At 44.0% G+C, this 21309-nt stretch overlaps 1 protein-coding gene across 1 annotated transcript in view; it reads right to left on the bottom strand.

Moving 5' to 3' along the window:
* arhgap36 (Rho GTPase activating protein 36) overlaps positions 1–19838 on the bottom strand; it is a 28394-nt gene extending 8556 nt beyond the window's left edge. The window contains 2 exon segments of the mRNA XM_049028682.1: positions 936–1092; positions 19366–19838. Coding sequence (XP_048884639.1) covers positions 936–1092; positions 19366–19458 — 250 coding nt within the window. The 5' untranslated portion in view covers positions 19459–19838.
* Positions 19839–21309: the final 1471 nt, after the last annotated feature.

The raw sequence follows: 21309 nt of genomic DNA, 5'->3' as shown, positions 1-21309 counted from the left end.
GATTTCGCTGGCAATGGAGGGAAAGCTAGAATACAAAACAGACTGAAATAGACATGACCATGCTCCTCTGAGACAGCACCTCTTACAAGAGTTCTCTGCATGGAGAAACACTGAGCTCTCAACAAAGGAGACGCAGCTTCTGGACATAAAGTCAACATACACAAACCATCTACATGGTTTCAAGTGGAGCATTCAACTACCCGTTAGCAAGTTAACAATAGATGAAAGCGATATACAACTGAAAATAGGGTCAGATAGTCTCTGGAGCAAATGGGGGTTAAGAGCCTTGCTCAAGGGCTCAGCAGTGAGATCACTCTCACCGACTCGGGGATCTGAGCCACCAACCTTGCAATCAGAAGCACAGTGTTACAACCCACTGACCCACACACCGCCTTCAATAAGATGGGAATGTAAGCTTCAAAGAACAGTTAACACAGGGGATAAAACAGATCTCTCCAGGACCAAGATAAGATCAGATAAGTTCTGCAGGACCAAATCTGAAGACACCCAGCCTGAATTCCTCTACACTGAAAACAATGAAATTAAAACATCAACGGTACATTTGGCCAGTACGGCTTTAAGAATCATTTGGTCCAGGAAGTTAACTAACGGGAGTCACTCAAGGCTTGACTTCAGTGTGGGACAGCAAGTCTTCCTTACCATACTCTGAGATCTAATTCCAGCCTGACTCCCAGTAAAGAGCTCCTTTCCACAAAGGACCCAGCATCCACATCCTCTGCTCGCTCTCAGCAGATCCCACTGACAGAACGTCAGCTCAAACTGTGGGCGTAAGTAAATGTCTGTATAGTACTGAAAAGCTGGCATCTAGACAAATTTTGCTGGGCCTAAATATGCTGGTACGCCCCCTATCTAAAGCCCTGAATACTGCAACTATATTGCTATTGTGAAATCTGTTGGCCACAACAAGTTCATACCTTGGGGGATGCTGATGCTGAAATGCAGGTTGCGTTCCTCCAGATGGAAGAGGGCCACCTCCTGCAGGCGAGCTCGCTCCAGCTCCGACAGGCTCTGGATGGGCACCGCCTGCAGCTTCACGCTCTGGCCCAGCATGGTCGTCCACGTGTGGTCACCCTGGCAGGAGGGAAGCAGCGAGGCTGAAAGCTCACGACCGGCGAGTGGCTCAGCGGGCTAAGCCTCTGTACCTGTGACTGGAAGATGGCCTGTTTGAGCCCTGGCAGAATAGTCACATGTCTGTGACTTGAAAAGCACTTGAAAAGGACCCTTAACGGCCAGTGCTGTGTGCTGGTTGACCCTGTGTTGTGACCCCAAGCTGGGGTAGGCAACGAGGAGCTATTCCAACGTACTTGTGCAAATGGCAAATAAAGCACAAGCAATTGCTCTAAAACCACATGGCTAAAATTGCTAAAAGAATTGAATTAGTCGATGTAAATTCTTTTTATTTGCAATTTAAAGCGTAATCTATCTTACTAACTGAAGCACAGAGTTCATCATTTCACAGAAGTTGCTTTCGACAACATATACATTAATATTCCATTTAATACCAGGATAAGTACAGACCATTGACACTGTGCTTCAATGGAAGTCTGTGGAAGATTCTTATACGCTTTGTCTAAATGGACAATAGATGGTGAATATGCTCCAGTTGTGTGTTTTCAGACGACGACCAGATGCTGTGTTACTTGGGAGTCTATGAGAGCTTTAAACATACTTTTTGATTAGGCAATGACGATTGGATACATAGACTTGGTCAGATATTCTTCACCAGCTTGGAAGTCAGGTTTCTCTGCACAAGACAGGATCACCTATCGATAACATAGTGTCTGTGGTGTTGGATCTCAGTATTCATTCATTGTGTCACATGCAAGTACACAGAAGCAGTTCATCTTTAGCCATTGGCATTTGTAAATATTGTAGTCATTACCACTGAGTTCCGAGTTTGATCATTTGCTTAAATTTTCAAGTTCAGCGATTTTTAGTAGATTAGTTTGGTAGTTAGCTAGCTAACTAAGCAGTGTGTGCATTCAAGCTGAGCTAGTAGCTTTGAAGAAACATGGCAGAGACTGCATCTGTTGTTGATTCATTCAAAAGATATCCTGTGATGAATTTACATATAAGTAGCTGGCCTACTGAAATACCTGCTGTCCACACTGCGCTTCCCCCCTTTTTAAAAAAAAATTAAAAATTAAAATCACCATCTGTCACCGAAATAAAGGATCATTTCGTTTCAAGCTATTCCCCCAAGCATCACATAAAAAAATAAATAAATAAGAAAATCGGAAAATGGCCGTGTCATCGCCGTGTGTGTGAGGGATAGACAGCAGTGGATCAGCCTGTGAATCTGCACGTAGGGCCCCACGGAGAGGCCTGCTTCTGAGAACGTCGCGCTCGTGGGACCATACATAAACACGGAGCCGGGTCTCGCGGACACAGCAGCTGCGCTGGGGTCTGGCAGAAGCCCGTAACAAGGGCGCATTTTTGGGACCGATCCCCAGTGGACACTTAAAGCTGGAGCAGGAAGGAGATGTTTCGTCCAGATATTCCTCTTCTCACGCCGGACGCCATCTGTACCCAGCGCTTTACTAAATCTGTATTTTCCCTACATAACATATGCACGTTCACACTAAATTACTGCGCCCACATACTTAACTACAATTTTACATCTACCGCACACAGATGCGCATACATTCTGCATTTGAAATCACCAAATAAATAATCAAATGCATTCAAACACTTACACTTATCTCAGATTTCGATTTTAAACTTAAACTGAATTTGCACCGGCTGGCTTCGCTCTCTGAATTGCGCCGGGAAGCAAGTGGAACGCAGAGCAGAGTCCACTGGACCCTCCCCAGCTCCAGCCCCGTTTTCATCCTCGGCTTCAGCTTCAAAAACTGCCGCCTTGCAAATCTGCTTTCAAAAGTTGCTGCATGAAGCCTGCTCCCTGTACCGAGGTCCACTTTTGTAAATGAAAAGTGGAGGCCACAACTAATATAGCAAATTATTATAAAAAAAAAAACACTTCTGCACTTTGGTAGTGGAGGAAGAATAATATGGATCCCCTAGAACAAACATGTCACCCCACTGGGAGGCTGTCGATGGACCTTAGCAGATACAGGTCACAGTGGGAATGACACTCAAAGCCTGGTAAAATAAACTCCCCAACCCCCTCCTCCCTGGAACAGCTTAAAATTCAGCAGCATTCCTCCGGTGCTGACTGCTTGTGTCCCTCCGCCTCAGTGTTCCATTCATACTCCTCCTTTGACAAGCTCCTCAAACAGCAGTGCTAATGTAGCCACTGACACCCAGTAAAAAGCAGCCTAATTTAGTGTCGTCTCGGTGGAAAGCCGTGGCGATAGATCCTGAACAGGGCTTCTGCTCCGTGTGGCAACCAAAGAGTTTAGCTGGCCTGGTTCTCATGGGGCAGACAGAAGAAGGAAAGAGAGCATGTTACCCCACTTATCGGCATCATTATGCAACCTGCACTGTGTCTGCCTCAGTGCTACAAAGACGACCCTCTACTTTAGAGCGTTCAAGTGTCTTCTCTCGCGTCCTGAATGTGCAGTGTTCCACCCAAGGCTCATGGATATGGGGAAGGGCTGTGACCAAGATGACGGATGTCAATACCTTCACTGGAAGCTGCACGTAGGAGGATTTTACCAGGAAGCCAGCAATGACGTCAGTGCAGTGCAGTCACTGTACGCAGCTTAACGGTCAGAGCGCGATGGCGGTCCAGCCAGCTGATGATTCTTAGTATTCACATTGCTGGTAGATTAAAACATCAGCCTGGAGAAGCTCTCATAGTTAAGCAAAGCTCAACTGGAAAAGGTCATTTTTGGTATGGTGCGTTACTACATCTGCTGCCATCCGCTCTTTATTTAACTGGGGCACAGACTGGGGCATGTCTGAGCTCTTTCGCAGTTGAAGAAGTACCCAAAAAGGAGCTGTGCTGCATTCAGGAGGAGTCTCCTTTCCTGCCAAGTCGGAATACATCCCATAATTTAAACCAGCGGTGCCTGTGTCAGACAGTCAGACTTACATCAGCCTCGCGTGGGAGTGCGTTACTGTCTGCTCCTCTCCACACACACGCCTTAGTTTTAAAAACTGCTTTTTCTTGCACCACTGACACTTGTAGCTAAATCGCTAGCTTGCGTGCTTCTGCTGCATGGTCTTCACGATGGGAGAACCTTGAGCAGAGGATGTAGCTTGTAATGCTACACTGTTGCAGACAGGGATCACGATCCCGAGCTCTCTGTTAACGCATTCTCAGGGCCGGTGCCCCACCCTGAGAGGACCCCATCCCACTGTGAGCCAGAAAAAGGGAACAGGATACAGGCACGCGAAGGGGACCACACACACGCACAGCGCCACAGCACGGCTACCGGAAAGACATCTGGTGTATCCTTCATCTGAAGGCTGCGTCTGCACGCAAATCACAAAATATATCAGACGCACAAAGAGCATGGAAAAATACTGGTCCGTCATATGAATTTAGCAGGTACTGTTTCTGTTGGAACGCAAAGTAAAAAGGACTTGGTCCAGCCAGCCAAGCATAATAAATTTCCATTTAATTCCCTGGTTAAAGAGAAGCAGTGAGCCCCACTGGACAGCATCCTCCTGCGTAAAAGGCAGAGCGACGTTTATGGCTGCTTGTGTCTCAGCTAGAGGGTCTGCCTCTAGAGCAGCTGCCTCTTCCCAGAATTAGAGGTATAACTGGAAAGGACGAGGGATACAAAGCATTTCAGTCATCACATCACATCACATCACATCACAAAAGCCAGTGCCGCCGGGTCAAATAAACACTCTCACCAATGCCAGTAACCTGCTATTGTTTAGTCTCCTATTCTGCCTTAACTGAGGCCAATCTAAACCTTGAAATGATTATTTATTCGATGTTACTTTTTCCATTTGGTGTGGAAAAATGACGGGACAGGGTCACAGAAGCACCGTCCCTTCAAATGCTCAGCATGAATGTGGGGACTCTGGTTATGGAAATTGTACATACGCGCGCGCACACACACATTAGGCATCTATATCTTTGTGGGGACTCTGCATTCATTTCTATGGGCATAATCCTAATCCCAACTATGACAACCTTAACCCCTACTCAACCTTAACCCCTACCCACCCCTAACCCTAACTACGGTATGCGTAACCAACGGTGCTGGGGAAGCTACTTTTAAACTTTTCAAGCTACATATGACTAAAAGTAGCTAAGCTACAGTCAGGTTACTATTTTAATATAGTAGTTTGCTACATTAATAGCTACAGAGAAAGCAGATAACTACGTCGGAGCTGTTTCATCTGGTAATACCTGAATACCTAATATGTCTGCTGTACGATACTCTTAGTATAGTTAGTTAGTAAATTTAAAAAATGTGAAATATGATGTTAAAAATAATATGAAAATCTCTTTTTTTACAAATTAATGTCAAATCACAGTAAGGTTTCAAAAACGTTTCTTTAGAAGTGCAGTGTGAAAATTAGAAGAAGAGAGACAGATTCTTATAATCTGTCCAAGAATCAAAATGCTCCTGTGCATTTTAATGAAAGTGTGTAAACTATTGTTTGCCGTGAAGTATATTTCAACCTTTTAACATCCATGCCCAGAGTATATCAGCAAAAAACATCACAAACACCTGGTAGATGGAAATATCCATCTTTGTAGAGAGAGAAAAATATTAATCAGAAATACATTATAAAACTATTTTTACAAAATTCAGTTTCCCTTCTAGGGACCGAAAAAGGTCAAAATAACCTACAAGGTTAAAATAACAGTTGTGGGTTCCCACAATGTAATATATGCATGACCCCCCCCCCCCCCCCCCCCCACACACACACACACACACACACACACACACACACACACAGTGCATATATTCCTATCACTGCGGGAACTATCCATTCGCTTCTATGGGCATAACTCAACTAGTCCTAACTATGATTACCCTAACCCTTACCTATAACCTTATAAGCCCTAACCTTACCCATACGTAACCAAACAGAATACAAGTCTTTTGACATTTTTAGTTTTTCGATTGCATTTTGTTTTATAAAATTGAGGTTTATATTGTGTATTGTATTGTACAAGCTAAAAAGTAACAGGTTTTACCACATTTTTGGGACCAAATGTCCTAACAATGTAATATAAACCTAATCCACAAACACACACACAAAGATTTGTACTCGTATCTTTCTGGGGATCGTCCATTCATTTCTATGGGCAAAAACCTAATCTCACCAATGACAACCTTAACCCCTACCCAGTCCTGACCTTAACCATAAGTAACCAAACAAAATACACAAAAATAATAAAATTTCCCCTTGTGGGACCAATTTCCCCTTGTGTGTCCCCATAACGTCAAAATAATAGGTTTTTAAAATCACACTGATATCTGACCCACCCACTCACACACCACACATCCACCCACACACCACACATCCACCCACACACCACACATCCACCCACACACCACACATCCAGCCACACACCACACATCCAGCCACACACCAAACACCCACCCACACACCAAACACCCACACACCACACACCCACCCACACACCACACATCCACCCACCAACACCACACATCCACCCACACACCAAACACCCACACACCACACACCCACACACACACGCACCCACACACCCACCCACCCACCACACACCCACCCACACACCACACACCCACACACACACGCACCCACACACCCACCCACACACCCACACACACACCACACACCCACACACACACCACACACCCACCCACACACCCACACACACACCCACACACCCACGCACCCACACACCCACACACCACACACAGCTCTTAGACACAATTCATAAAGCATTTTGCACAAAACAATCACCCTAGAAAACTGTTTTTAAAAGTGTTCAAACAGAATCATCAAAGTTATTTTCCAGTAGCTTTACCTTCCAGTCCCTCAGAAACACAGCAGTATTTTCCACAACAAAGTGCCCCAAACAGACAGTAACAGGCCAGGCTGCCGACAGATTCTCCCTCGGCGCTCTCAGTTTACATTACAGCACACATCTTCTAACGACGTAAGATGGATGATACACTCCATTCTGTGAGCTCACAACTGGGAAGAGTTTAAAAACACTAAAAAATTAAGTCCTGGCACACACTGAGCAGTCATTATAGAAGAATGTTTCAGCTCACAGAAATCCTTCCTACCTTTGTTGAGGGCCTGAGAGGCCATTTATCTGAATATCAAAGTGCTGCTACGTCAACTATGACCTGCATGGACCACAGACCGCAGAGATAGCCCACATGGTTGCACCATGGTTGGCCACCAGTAAAATTAGATTCTAAAGGAAACGGGCAATGTAACTTTAATCTTGCCAGTGGTTTTTTTTGTTTTAATCTGACATGGTGTTAACTCTCCTGTGTTGAGTTGATTATTACCAGTGGAGATCTCTTGACACACAGAACATAGGTGGGAGGTGCAGTCTGCAGTAAATTTTTAAACAACACAAGTCAAGTAAACATTCTGAAAGCCATCAATTCTGGACACACGCTAAGACTTGTTTTCCCCATGTCAGACTGCTGTTATGGGGTATAATACAAGTGTAACGTTGTCAAGACAGATCCATCTTATATCTGAACTTCTCTTATTCCTGGCAAGACATTCATGCTTCCTGTGATACAAGCACAGTATAAGGAAAAGTACATTAAGTACCCATGGAAAGCATGGGAGGCCTTAACAAATGTGCAGCTCTCACAATGCAAACGACTGCTAGAGCAGGAAAGTACTCAACTCAAAAGCACTCAGAGGAAATCTAGCCAGACCACCTACATTGACTACTGAGAGGCACCCCCATAAGGAAGAGCTGCCAATCCTCCTTTACCTGTAATGACCGACCCTCCTGCAGATCAGGAACGACACAGCGAGAGGCAGTGAAGGGTGTCCCGGCTGGCTGAAGGGGACTGGATCCGTTCTCTCAGGCTGCTGGTCCTCTTGAGTGAGGCTGAGTTCTTGCCTGCCAAAGCTGTTGGCTGCCTCCTTCCCCCCCGACACATACACCAGGGGGGCGGGCCTGGCCCAGTCCCAGCCACAGCCACCCCCCCCAAAAATTGGGGCCTGATAATCAGTAGTAGCAAGAGCAGCAGTAGTTAACTCCTTTCCAGAATTCATTGCCATCAAGAGAGAAATAAAAAGTGGATGTGAAACTACAGCAGGTCAGCAATCTCTATTTCAGGACATCGAAACCCTGATCTATATTATTCTGTATTTTGTAAAAAAAATAAAAAATTCAATAAAAATGCGCAGACATAAATAACAGAAAACAACCACAGATTGGGTCACACTCAGTTTTCAGTGAGCGAGTTCATCTTTGCATCTTTGTCCCTCTTTCGGTGTATCTTTTGTGTAAAACAAACAGCTGGAGATAAAGTGAAAGCGGAGAGAGAGAGAGACAGATCTGGGTGGAGGAATCGCACTGACGGGGAGGCCGAATCATTCATATCATGTGCACTTCTGAAACTGACAAACCCAAAGTTTTTCATATTTAAGGGAAGAATTATGCACAATGCAGCTGAATTGATTTCCAATAAGAGAAATTCACGTTTTAATACTCCGTATGCTTTTTCTGTATTTATTATTATTATTACTACAATACAATGCCAGGGTATTTAGGGCTATTTGCCCCTAAGCACCTGGGATCAGCACATGACAGCCACATGACCCTTTGACAGGCAACCCCACAGAGATGCTAACGTGACCCTATGACTTCTTCCATCACACAGTAGGTAGAGTTTATCTGCACTGAGTCATCCTGCCTAGCTGGAGCCAATATAGCAGCAGCTTGGTTGGCTCGTTATAAGCCTGCCGAATCATGGTTTAAGAGGCCGAGAGTGGCATCCACGCACTCCTGCTCCACAGGGATGGGGGGTCCCAGGTGTTGTACATGGTACCCCAGCACCCTCCACAGGCTGCTGACAGGAACAGATGAGAGGCTTGTGCTAGAGCTTAGCAAATGACGTGGACATACAAAGATGTTCATAGGTCATATCCCAACACTGCTAGTCACTCATTCATTAATTCTGTATTTTGCATGTCATACAAATTGACCCAAAACCACTGAAGACTGTGCACTATATTTCAATGGCAAGACAGAACTGGTCCCACCAAACACGTGCCACTGAGGTTAGACAGAATGGCACCAGAGTAAAAGTCCTTCTGGGTATTTGCATACCCAAGCTTCCCACTTAAGCCACATTTGCATGACGAAAACAGGCATGTTTTCTTGGGCATTATGGCTGGAAATGCCGCCCCCCCCACATCCCCCTTAAAAAGTGGATGCCACATGCGCATGCATACTGCACCTTGAGAAAATATCTGCCCCCTTTCACTTTTTCCAAACTATGCTTGTTGTGGACATTTCAAGATCAATTGAACTGATTTTGTTTCACCATCAATTAACACACACTACACCATAATGACTATGTAAGAATATATAACAAGAACACAGAGGAAACCCCATGACAACATGGATAGATCATGCAAACTCCACACACAGACCCCTAAGAGGAAACTCGAACCCTGGTCCCAGAGGAGTGAAGCAACAGTGCAAAGCACCCATACATCAGTGTTCAGATCCTTTATTCAGTACACTGCAGGACCACCCTTAGCATAGGTTACAGCTGTGAATCTGTCCCGGCATAGCGTCCACCCACGTGCCACAATTTCGTGCAGTTTCTCCCTCTTCAACATCTGTCAAAGGAGAGGGGGAGGATTAGACTTTTAAACTTCTGAAGGTTCTGCACACTACAACAAAGCAATAACTCAAATCACCCAGAAGTACATTCTCAGCAAGAAAGAAATAACCCATTTATTTAAAGATCATCCCTGGCGGCAGGGGATACGCAATTTGTACCGCTGGGGTTCTGCTGACTGGTTAGAGAGTTTGCCAGAATGCATGGCTTGGGTGATTTTTGACAAGGCCTCATTCAGCAGATGGGCACACGTAATACACTTAAATGATAAACGGGGTGCCTTGTCAACCGCAAGATTCTAGTAGTACGCATAAAACTCATTAGGGATCAGATTCATTTTACTGTCACCCCAGCCCTCCCCCAAGACATGCAATCCCCTGATTATTTCCTTCGTAGAAGTAGCTCTCACTGTCAAAAAGGTTGCAGACCTCTGGGCTTATGTGCATCAGAGCAAACGCGCAAGGAAGCTGGCTGAACACTCTGCTCAAATGCAAGTCACCAAAAGTCCTGGATTTAATATTCAAAAAAATCCCCAAAGACAAAGCAGACCAGACAGTGAGTGTTTGGCAACAACTCTGTCTAGACAGGCAGAGAGATTTAATTCCTCCACACACACACACACAGGTATGGGCATTCGTCACTAGGAAACAACTAAACAGTTGTATGAACCATACATGATATTTTAGAATTTTCAAAAGTGAAGCTGAATTTACCCAAAAAATAGGACATTTTTTGAAAGCTAATGTCCTTCACAGAAGGACCAAGAGCAAATCTGAGTGATACATAATCAGGATTTGACTACAGGATGCATCTCCAGTAAGAGCCAGGTTGACTTTAGTGCCCTCTGCAGGCCAATACATACATGACACCCAATCCACAGAGCAGAAACCACAACAATCATGGCTACTATGTGATTCCATCTCTTTTCACACTATAATGCTCAAGTTTTTTTTCCATGATGCGATCACATGACACAACAGCTGCCATCTTGATTCCCAGGCACCAGGGACGCAAACAGACGGCGCTTGTGCAGAACTGCCCAGGCTAATTTAATCCTCAGAATGATGCGAATCTGTATAAGCAAATGCGACCAGCGTTTCGGAGGTTATCCTGCACCTTTGGAGAAGCTCCTAAAACTGCAGACCCCTTGGAAACTACCACCTGAAGAGAACATGATAACACGGTTGAACAAGACCAAGTATCTCTACGCTAAATGGAAGGCAAGGCATCCATTTACAAACGAGGGCCGTCAACCTCAGGTGGTCCATTGTACACTCCCAGAAGATAAAAGGCATACAGTAGCGCTTTTGTAATTCTTCTTAATATAGTAGTTCGTATCCCCGCTTGCCACACAGAAGACCGGCATTTGATTCCCCCATAGGAAGGAACAATAATTGCCTCTTGGGACTGAGTTATCCAATCAGATTTATCCAACACTGAAATGAGATGCTGAAAACCCCATGACAATGGAAGAGGAACTTCTTGGGTGCGCCGGTCTCTAGCACAACGGAGGCAGCAGACACCCACTCAGGGACATCGCTTCACTCTTGAGTACAGGTCTCTAGGATTGAAATGTGAACATAAAGTGTCCAGTGATTCTGCTCCATCTCTATATTCACACTGCAGACGCAGGCCACGGCATCAGGCTTTGAAATGCAGGGTGGGTCACAGGATTATCTAAGACGACGGGGGGAGGGGGGGGGGGGAGTCATACACACTTGCACCAGGGTGGACCAAGCAAGCTTATACCTGGATGGGCCCCCCATGGAGCTGAGAGAACCCTCAAGCACCCATTGGCACCAGGGTGGACCAAACAAGCTTATACCTGGATGGGCCCCCCATGGAGCTGAGAGAACCCTCAAGCACCCATTGGCACCAGGGTGGACCAAACAAGCTTATACCTGGATGGGCCCCCCATGGAGCTGAGAGAACCCTCGTTCCACCCAACATGACTCCGGAGAAGCATCCAGGTATAAAACTGGCTAAAACTCTGAATAAAAGTGTCAAGTGAGGAACCTTCCATAACGAAAGGGTCTCCATGAGCCAATAGCCTATTCCTGGCATGAGAGGGCACAATGCAGAGGAACACCCTGGAAACAATTAAGCTTCCATTCATCTATCTGCCAGCAGCTTATGCAGTACAGGGTCAAGGGAGAGTCTGGAGTCTATCCCAGGCAGCACAGGGCACGAAGCAGGGGAACACCCTGGACGGGATGCCAGTCCAATTGCAGGGCACATACTCATATACTACGGGCGATTTAGAGACACTAATTAACCTAAGCGCCGATCTTTGGACTACAGGGGAAACCTGCATGACATGGGGAGAACCAGCAAACTCCAAACACTCAGCAGAGGAAGGATTCAGACCCCCGGTCCTGGAGGTGTGAGGCAGCAGTGCAGCTCATAGAAGCATCACGTCGCACCGCAACGACACTCAAGCACATAAAATAATAATAGTCTCTTAAAATGGGGAAACTGACAAACAGAAGAGTCCTGGAGGCTTTTTTTGACAAATCAAAATGGAGTCTGCTCGCCAATCTAATTTACTTTCCTGCGAGCTCACGCCCTGATAAGGGCCTTCCGCACAACACAGCTTCCTTGGCTAAATAAAAGGTCTTCCTGTGGATGAATACGCTAAAATTAAACCTGAATGACTGAAAGTATGATGGAGTGGGCATGGTGAGAGTTGGGGGGTGGGAGGTGGGGTTACTGCTGATGGGAATCAGTGGGCAACACCCTTAATTCCGGGGATCAAAAAGAACTCACAATAAAAGAGTAAGTTGGCCTGAACTCTTTTCCTGCAACAGTCGTATAGCCAGGGAAGAAGTGAGCAGTTTAGCGTTTTGTTTTCTAGGTCGGTAACTGGCCCAGCGAAGTAGTTAACGAAGTTCGTTAAACAACCTGTTTCACACACATCACATCTGAGCTTCCCGGGCAGTGATACCATCACTCACTCACACACACACACACACACACACACACACACCAGCTGTGATCATAAACAAAAATCTGAGAGCCTTCAGAGGTACCTCAAACTTCCACATCTTCTCGAAGCACCTGAAATAATCCCCAGGGCCCGATTTATAATTTTCTAAAAGCCCAAATCTATATAAACATCAAAATGGCTGAGATACAAACTATAGCATGTTTATGTGAAGAAATATAGTCCCAATTGTGCATATAAAAATTCAAATGTGAAACCTTCAATCATATGGTCCTTTAGTGGATATAGTACTTATTTGCAAATTATAATTACAATTCAGTTAATTATTCAAAGGCACCAAACTGTAAAAAAAGTTAAATATATGTATCAGACAATCGCTGCATACATTTTAAAAGGTTAAAGTACAAATGTATCTTTAAAAAACATGAGTCTTCTGGGTCAAATTCTACCAGTGCGACTTAAGACTCGTGGCGACGGGTCCCATATATACAAATATACATCATGGTCAAAATTAATTCATCAGCAGTTTAGCATACCGCCTGCCAAGCATGAGGTTGCCAAGTTTCCAAACTTATTTTTATATTCTGTTTTTTTGAGGATTCCCAGTAGAACGCAAGCCCTCAAATTTCCGGCACCTTTTCCTGCTCGTTTTATCATCCTGCTGGCAAAAGAACCCCCACAGGACGGACAGGAAATGCCATCTTCTCAGAAACACACCAAACAGGCTGATATACTATAAACAGGACATCCACCCACACTGGAAGAGGGTGCAGGAGGGCTCGACTGGCTGCACCTGCCTGGGCACCAGCCCCCTCCCTTCAACACCCATCTGTGCCCCCCACCTACAAAACATCGGCATTACGCCCAGGAGTATAGCTGTGGGTGGGCCTAGGCCTACCCAATTAAACAGATGCTCTTATTATTAGATGCTTTTCCACCACAGGAACCATTTCAGGAACCAGAACCTTTGTAGCTCTTTGGAGGCAGCTCTGGGTCCCTTTTTAGCCCCGATTTTAGAAGCTGCATCCTCCTAAGGCTGCGTTCAAAGACCGAATGCATCAGAGCGGCACGACAAGGTTGTCCTCTCCATGTGTTAGAAGGCTCCTTGAAATGCAGTCTAGCTTCTTTTGCAGAATTGCAAAGTATCTACCTGATAGATTGTTCCCAGCCAAACATATCCCAAGATTCATTGTGCGGACCTTTGAAGGACATGGTCTACAAAAGGCTACACAGACTAGGAGGGTCTGACTGCAGAGCTGTAATTTTAGAACAGTAGTTTCACAACAGAGGTTTCAGCTGAGTGGCACTGGATGCAAGCGCAGTAGGAAATTATGTGAACCTGTGAACACGCACAAGGATTCCACACAGATGTGTCATGCTGGGGTATGTTTCCCAAAAGCAAAGTTGCTAACTAGCAAAGTTGCTTGCATTCTGCATTGGAAAATTTGATCGATAACCCGATATATAATTTAGTCTATAACGCCACTGCTGGCCAGCGCATATTAACAGAATAGCACTGCATCGTTTTTTTATTCTCTGGAAATCGGAATATTTATCTGTTGGCCAGATTTAATATTATATTATAAACATATCATGCGTTGTACATATACGAGACTGTGTCCAGTTTTGATCGCGATCGATCCCACAAACAAATAACAAAATGACTTGTTCATCCTTCATTATTCTGGGGTGATGGTGTAGTTTTGTATGAAATTACATGTGAAGTTTGACCTATGCACATTTTACATCTCCCATGCTTATCTAACATAAAGGACACAGTTCCTGTCATGCAGTGTGAAAGTGACACATGAAAGTGGCCAGGAACTACAAAAGTTCTCAATTGAGACATTCCTGAAGTTAGGTAGGAAAGCTAATATTAAGTAATATTTTTTAAATTATGGATTAATATGAATACAGGAAGACATCAAAGGTAGATCTAAACCTGCTCACCTTTTTTGGAGTGGACTGTGTGTCAGGTTGTTGCGTATTTCTGCCTCGTAATGATGACATTGCAAGTCATAAGTTGGTTGTGCACATCGCTGGGAGTCGTGTCTGTACCGTTTGTGGTTTATAATGCATGTGATGTTGCTTACATCAACCTGACAACCTGAGACTGTGAGCACAGAGAGAAACAGACTCCCACTAAAGTTATATAAAGTTTAGTAAAGAATTTAAATATTATTTTGCTTTGTTGCAGTTTGTTTTCGGAACTGTACAGTGTTTGTGGACCATGGCCGTTCATTGCAGATTTATTATATAACAACACGGTTTTGGTTATGCCGCCTATGCAGTCGCTGTGTGTGAAGCCGTTTTTGCCCTCTATCTGCTATGGGGTGCTTGTTCAGATTCTAAATATAGCGTCTTGTAGCAAGTGAACAGAACGGATTGTTTTGATTTTTATGGCTGTTGCCGGATGTCAGTATGATGGCAAAGGAGAATACTTTTGTGTTTGTAATGTACTAGAAACGCTATTGAGCTGTATTGGATTGAGCGGCCCAATCGCAATTTAATTTCGGGCTACACCGCCGTTTATGCCCCAAAGCTACAAAAGTAAATGTTAACAGGAGGCAGCCCCAAAACTCCACCAGCATGAATGTCTCATACTAAAATCTATTGCCGTGGTCTAGTTTTCAATGCAAGGGTGTAGATATTGGTACAGACATTAATATTGTGCGAGTACCATGTTTGTTCAGGTGAGTGGAGGTTTCGAGGCCGATTTGCTCCCTACCAACGTTAAAACCAAACCGACGCCCCCAGCTTCAATGCATCTTATATTTTTTGCTTCTTGTTTTTATTTTCCTCACTTTACTCACACATGGTTCTGATTCTTCAGCCAATCATCTAAAATTCATATCCGAATCTGCCACCAGACTCCATTGCAGAACAGCATGATCCACTAGATGCTACGGCACCATACTGGTTTTACGACCCACTGGCCCACTGACACAGCACTGCTGAGAGCCACGTGCCCTGGATGTAAGCAGCCCAGTCCCACAAGTTATTCCATCCATTTTTGATTAGACAAAATAATAAAATCCAGCGTATTACACAGAATCCCTTAAACACTTAATCATGCCCCCTACTGCCTACAATTTTCAGAGCCCAAGAGTTTTATGACACTCACTGCTCTCTGGTTTTCTAAACTTTACTTTGTTCATATAAAATCAAATGATCAACGTGAGGCTTAACTTTGACATTTACTTACATTACAAACAAGGCATAGTCAAGTAAAACGATAATTATTAGCAACAACAAAACAGTCTCATCAAAGCCTGTGCTGATCTCTATCTAGAACTCACTCTTCTTTTTCAACAAAAAAAAAAAATTAAAGTGGAATAAGCCAAAAGCAGACTGGAATATAGTCAGTCCCATACATCACAGTGTTAACTGCATGCACAATGTAGAAAAACTCACATAAACTTATATACAATAAATAAATTCTCAACATCTTAATCATTCTGCAGTTTTCCTAATTATTCGTACAATAATATTTAATCAGGCTAGCATAAGAAGAACAAACAATTAAAGCAAAATTGTCATTGGTTCATAAAGCTGCAACTGCAAGCAGCTTGGCTCAAGGCTTACGGCTCAGCTGGCATTGCCATGTTCCCAGCTTAGCCCCGCCCCAGAAAGAACAGATGGGGGTTCACAGATGCCAATCACAGACATAAACAGATATCTATTCCCATATAAGATGATCATCCAGTTAGGAATGGTCTGAAAACCACATCTGGTACAAGAATACAAGAAAGCGTCACATACTAAAAGTGAATGAGTCGTCCAAACTGAACCCCCCCCACTACAGCAAGTGCACACTTTTGTCAACCAATCAAAAAAAAAAAACAAAGTCACTCTCTAAATCATACAAAGTTATAACTCATGCTTGCAAGTTTAATTTCCCTTTTCCAAAGTCAATACTGCTTTCGTTTTTCTGGCAAATGCATGTTTGTATCAGTGTGAGGGGAACTTTCATAACAGACTAAATAACCTTTCAGTGACAGCAGGGTTGAGTAAATGAGGCATTTACTGCAGTCCTGCCCCGTGGGCAGCAGACAGTCTGTTGCCATTATAAATACAAGAGTTTCAAAGGTTGTGGTGCACTTTGAATCCAACACCCTCCAGTTTGGAATTACCTCTAAACAAAAGCCTGTCCTAAGCCATTGTGAGCTTCATTCACGGTGAGCCGCAGGTGGCTTGATAAACACCTCAATATTTTAACATACTTCTCCTAGTTATGTGTTAAAGAACATTTGTGACTATTGGTTAGGTTGTCAGATACAACACTTTCCCTGGAGCAGAGGCTGGCCTATAGTCCACCATCACCACTTGACCTGAGGCTCTACGAAATTTGAACACAACTGGAAATGTTGTTTCTATGTGGTGGGAGACCAGCAGCAGAGTAAATGACTGTTACACTTAGCAGTGTAACACAGGGAACTCTTCCAACTTCTGCTATCACAAAAAAAAGGAGGAAGTGGGAGCTAACAGCACTATCTCAGGTACTAATACCTTGATGTCTTTGAAGCGAGACCCAACCACAATGTCATCCTTCAGCAAGATGAAAAAGATATTTGATTCTCTACAGAATAATTTCAATGCTGTTTAGGGGCATCTCCACTATAAAGAGGGGCATCCACTTTTGTACCAGAGGACAGAAGTCATACCAAATACATATACATATTTAGCAAGTGGGAACTTGGTAGCATTTGTATAAAGTGACGTGCAAGTGAGGCAAACAGCATATCACAAAGAAACGTGCCGCTGAGGAGTCGATTAGTCAGAAGTGCAGCTAGGCTGAGCTTCCGATGAAGGCCCAGGTACAAGCAGTACGAAGGAAGGGCTTACACAACCACTTCTAGCAAGTCAAGAATCCAATGAGACTAATCAAGCACCAGATGTGTAACATTAACACCAAGACACTTTTAAAAAGGTAAATAAATTCACCAAGGTGTATCTCCCACATCCAGTTTACAGTATTCACTGAGAGTGAAGCCATTTCGGGTTATACAAGAACACTCTTAGGAGATTTAATGGGAAATGGATGTGGGGGGGACTGGCTTTTAACTGTAATGCTGCCCAGTTGGAGAGTGCCTTGGGGGATTGCACAACAGCCGGCCTGGTGGTTCTTATTGTTCGCTTGCAGAGCATGTTATCGTTGACGTCTGGGCATAAACCGAAGGGACTCCGTTCCCTGCTCCCACCAATCCCAGACCACCATCGTCCAGAATGATTTGGGGACACCGACCGCTCTGCATTTGGGTTGAGAGGCAGCCTGGCACCAGACCCCGTCTTGCACAGCACTGGACGCTAACAGCATCTAGACCAGGGGTGGCCAATCTTATCCGCAAAGGGCCGGTGTGTATGCGGATTTTCACCACAACTCCCTAATTAGAGGACTGATTGGCTGAAGAGTCCTCACACCTAGGTTTGACCAGCTAACTCAAAGGTTACCCCAAAAACCTGCGTACACACCGGCCCTTTGCGGGTAAGACTGGCCACCGCTGATCTACACCTACCACCTCCACATACATTCCAACATCCATGTTTGACACCTGAGCGAAACAGTAATTACACCAATGAAGATTGAGAATTCAGATCCAGTAGCTTAGTGGCCTCTTAGAGACGACCCTTTCCAACACTATCAATAACATGTCCAAATATGCATGCTTCCATATTACTACAATAAATCTGGCGGGAGGAGTTTTAAAGCTTGCCTCTTAGGGACTTTTGCGTGATATGAACACTGAGGCAGCAAAACCAGATTGAGACATCCTTGCTAACACTGGACTCCACGGTACTGTGTGAGCCAACTGAAAAGGGCCCCAGTTTCCAGATTTATAGTGGCTCTTAGTTATATTAGCTAGGAACCAGGTTAAATATGCAGCCTGTCTGTGATGAGGGAAGCATTTGTGTCTGTGGATGGAAGGTCCATATGACAGACGGCAAAATAAATGCGCGCTGGGAGTTTTCCCCCCACTTCCGCATAACATATGGTGCTAATTACGGTATGCCTAGTCCAAGACATTGAGCAATTTCCCTGACGTTAGCTACATCAAATATTTATTGAGGTCATACTCTCGCGACGGCTATAAATATTAAGTAACTGTTTTGCCAGAAAGTGACTTAGCCAGTGAATCCAGCCCTGTGCGCACAGCTTATCTATACCTCTCCCGGTTCTGCGGTCGTCATGAATGAAACAGATGTAAAGGATGATGATGATACATGTGCAAAGCAATTTGTGCTTCCAGGAATGAACGCGAGTCTCTAGTTGTTTATCGGTGTTTAAATAGCGGGACATAACTGTTGTACCTCGGGTTAGTCTGCGGAAGCTGTACACATGGAGCATAGATTCAAAGTAGAAAAGCTAAAAAAAAAAAAAGTGCTTTCGGGTCTTTCTGCGGAACTTAAGCTGGATTACATTCAGATCAACTTAACTTAACTTGGTCTCAATTCAGTTTAAAATCTCCCCCAATTAAAAACGAGGTCTGATAATGCGTGCAGCAGAAAGACGTACAAAAAAAGCAAAGAGCAGGTGTCTGGTCGAAACTGCCCCGGACGAGATTAACTTTTTCCGCAGAGAATCACACTAATAGAGGCAAAAGTACTGCTGAATCGTTGCCTACTTAACCGGGCCACATAAGAGCAATAAAAAAAAGTTACCTGGAAGTATAAAACATGTTAATATTCATTCTGCACGCTTACCACATAGTAAAATTGCATGTCCTGGCGTACGCAATCCTCCAGCTGCATTACAGGTGGCGACAATCCATGGGATTCATCCAGAAACACAAACATCCCCAGTGTGCAGGGTGGGTTTTGTCTTTCCTTCTTTTTGAAGCAGGTCCCAAACAGGCTGTAGTCCCTCCGCCCATCCACTGTTGCTCCGAGTGTGTTTCCTGTGCGATCCGCGCTGGAGCACCGGCTCTTCGCTGCGCGTAGCCTATTGCGCCGATAGCGCAGCCCTTCCTGTGCCTGGTGCTCAGTTTGTGCCGCAGCAGATAACGCCGGAGCGGCGGATTCTTAGGGCAGCGGGAAGCGAGGCGCTGGCAGCCGGCACTCACTGAACAAAGTGGTTCCTGACTCCCGAAGCAGAACGATTCTACAACAAGAAGCCCCCCCTTTGCGCACCGAGCGAGTTCGTGCGGCTTTATTTAACATTCTACCTCAAGAGAGCCGATACCCCAAATGAAATTTACACAACATCATTTTGATTTGTAATACATGTGGGGAAACCCCTTCTGCTGACGCACGTGAGCGCTTCGTAGAAATATAAAGTAATGACACCAAAATGAATTGGTCATATTCTGCTCATTCACGTTTTTATGACTGCGTGAATTTTTTTAAAGCATTTTTATTTACCTTTTGTTTATTGTTTATTTTGTGTATGAAATTGCTTCTACATTTTTGTGTAGTTTTGCCGAAATGGTTAATAAAATGTAGTAAAGTTCCATTTCACACGTGTTTGATCATTCCTGAACTGGCAAGTCAGGGCGTGTCAACATACCTCTCACCAGAATTAGTTTAGTTTATAGTGTTGCTATTTAACGCATCATGCAAGTAAAACTGGTGCTTCATCAAATATTAAATCGTTAATTACTCAATCATTCATTCATCTCCTATTAGTGGAACAGAAACTCATGGGATGTTCTGTGGTTTCGGGGCCTTGGTGCCTCACGCACTTACCCAGAAGTTACATCTTACAAATGTTACCCGTTTTTAGTTAGGTAGCCTCCTTTCTTGGATTCTTGGAGGACTGGTCTTTAAACACTGCATTCTGGTGTACCAGAATTCCTCAAACGGCTACTGAAACTTCCACAATAGTCTAAGAATTTTATTTTTAGAAAAAAAAACTTTACATAGCTGTACCTTCGTAATACAGACGCGAGTTACGATGGTCCGAGTTACGATATTTGGACTTTACGATGGGTAAATGTTTTTCACTTTCAGTACATTATTCAATAAATTACATGAGATATTAAACATTTTATATTTAAAATATTTGTTGTGTTGTATTGTGCCTTGTGATATTTTCCCCAATCGAAGCTGTACACTCAAAATGCATTCACAGAACATTCAGTGCACCTTCATAATGCTTTCATAACACATTCATAAGCAGCATGTACATGTATACTGTAGCAATATGATTATACAATATAAATATAATATAACATATTAAGGTAAAGTGTTGCCAAAACTTCATTTAGTCCTGTTTGGAACTTGACGTCTGTAGTTGTTTTTAATGGTCCGAATTCACATGTGTGGCCCCATAACGACAATTTGTCTGTGATGCACTTAAGGATGATTCAGTTCTGTAGCCCTGGGGGTTCCCGAGAAGATAACCTTTCCGGTTCTTGTACGGTCATGTCCATGCCTGTCCTTCACGCAAGTTTGACTTCTGATACATCCCTTTAGATTTCTAGAGTTTATAAATGGGAAAAGTCATATCTGACTCAAGTTAGTCCTGAAATGAGATTCTTCGGAATTAAATGTAGATTTTAAACTGGCAGGTGAACAGTTAAGTAAAATAATTAATATTATGACTTAAAATTATGATTAAAATGGGTGTCAGCAATATGTAATATGCTAACCGGTTTAGTCGACTTACACAGATGTCGACTAAAAATCATTAATTTTGATTATTAAAAT

The sequence above is a fragment of the Brienomyrus brachyistius genome, chromosome 10, assembly GCF_023856365.1.
Source record: "Brienomyrus brachyistius isolate T26 chromosome 10, BBRACH_0.4, whole genome shotgun sequence".
Taxonomy (NCBI): Eukaryota; Metazoa; Chordata; class Actinopteri; order Osteoglossiformes; family Mormyridae; genus Brienomyrus; species Brienomyrus brachyistius.
Note: the sequence above shows the minus strand (reverse complement) of the source record. Positions and strands in the feature narration are given on the sequence as shown.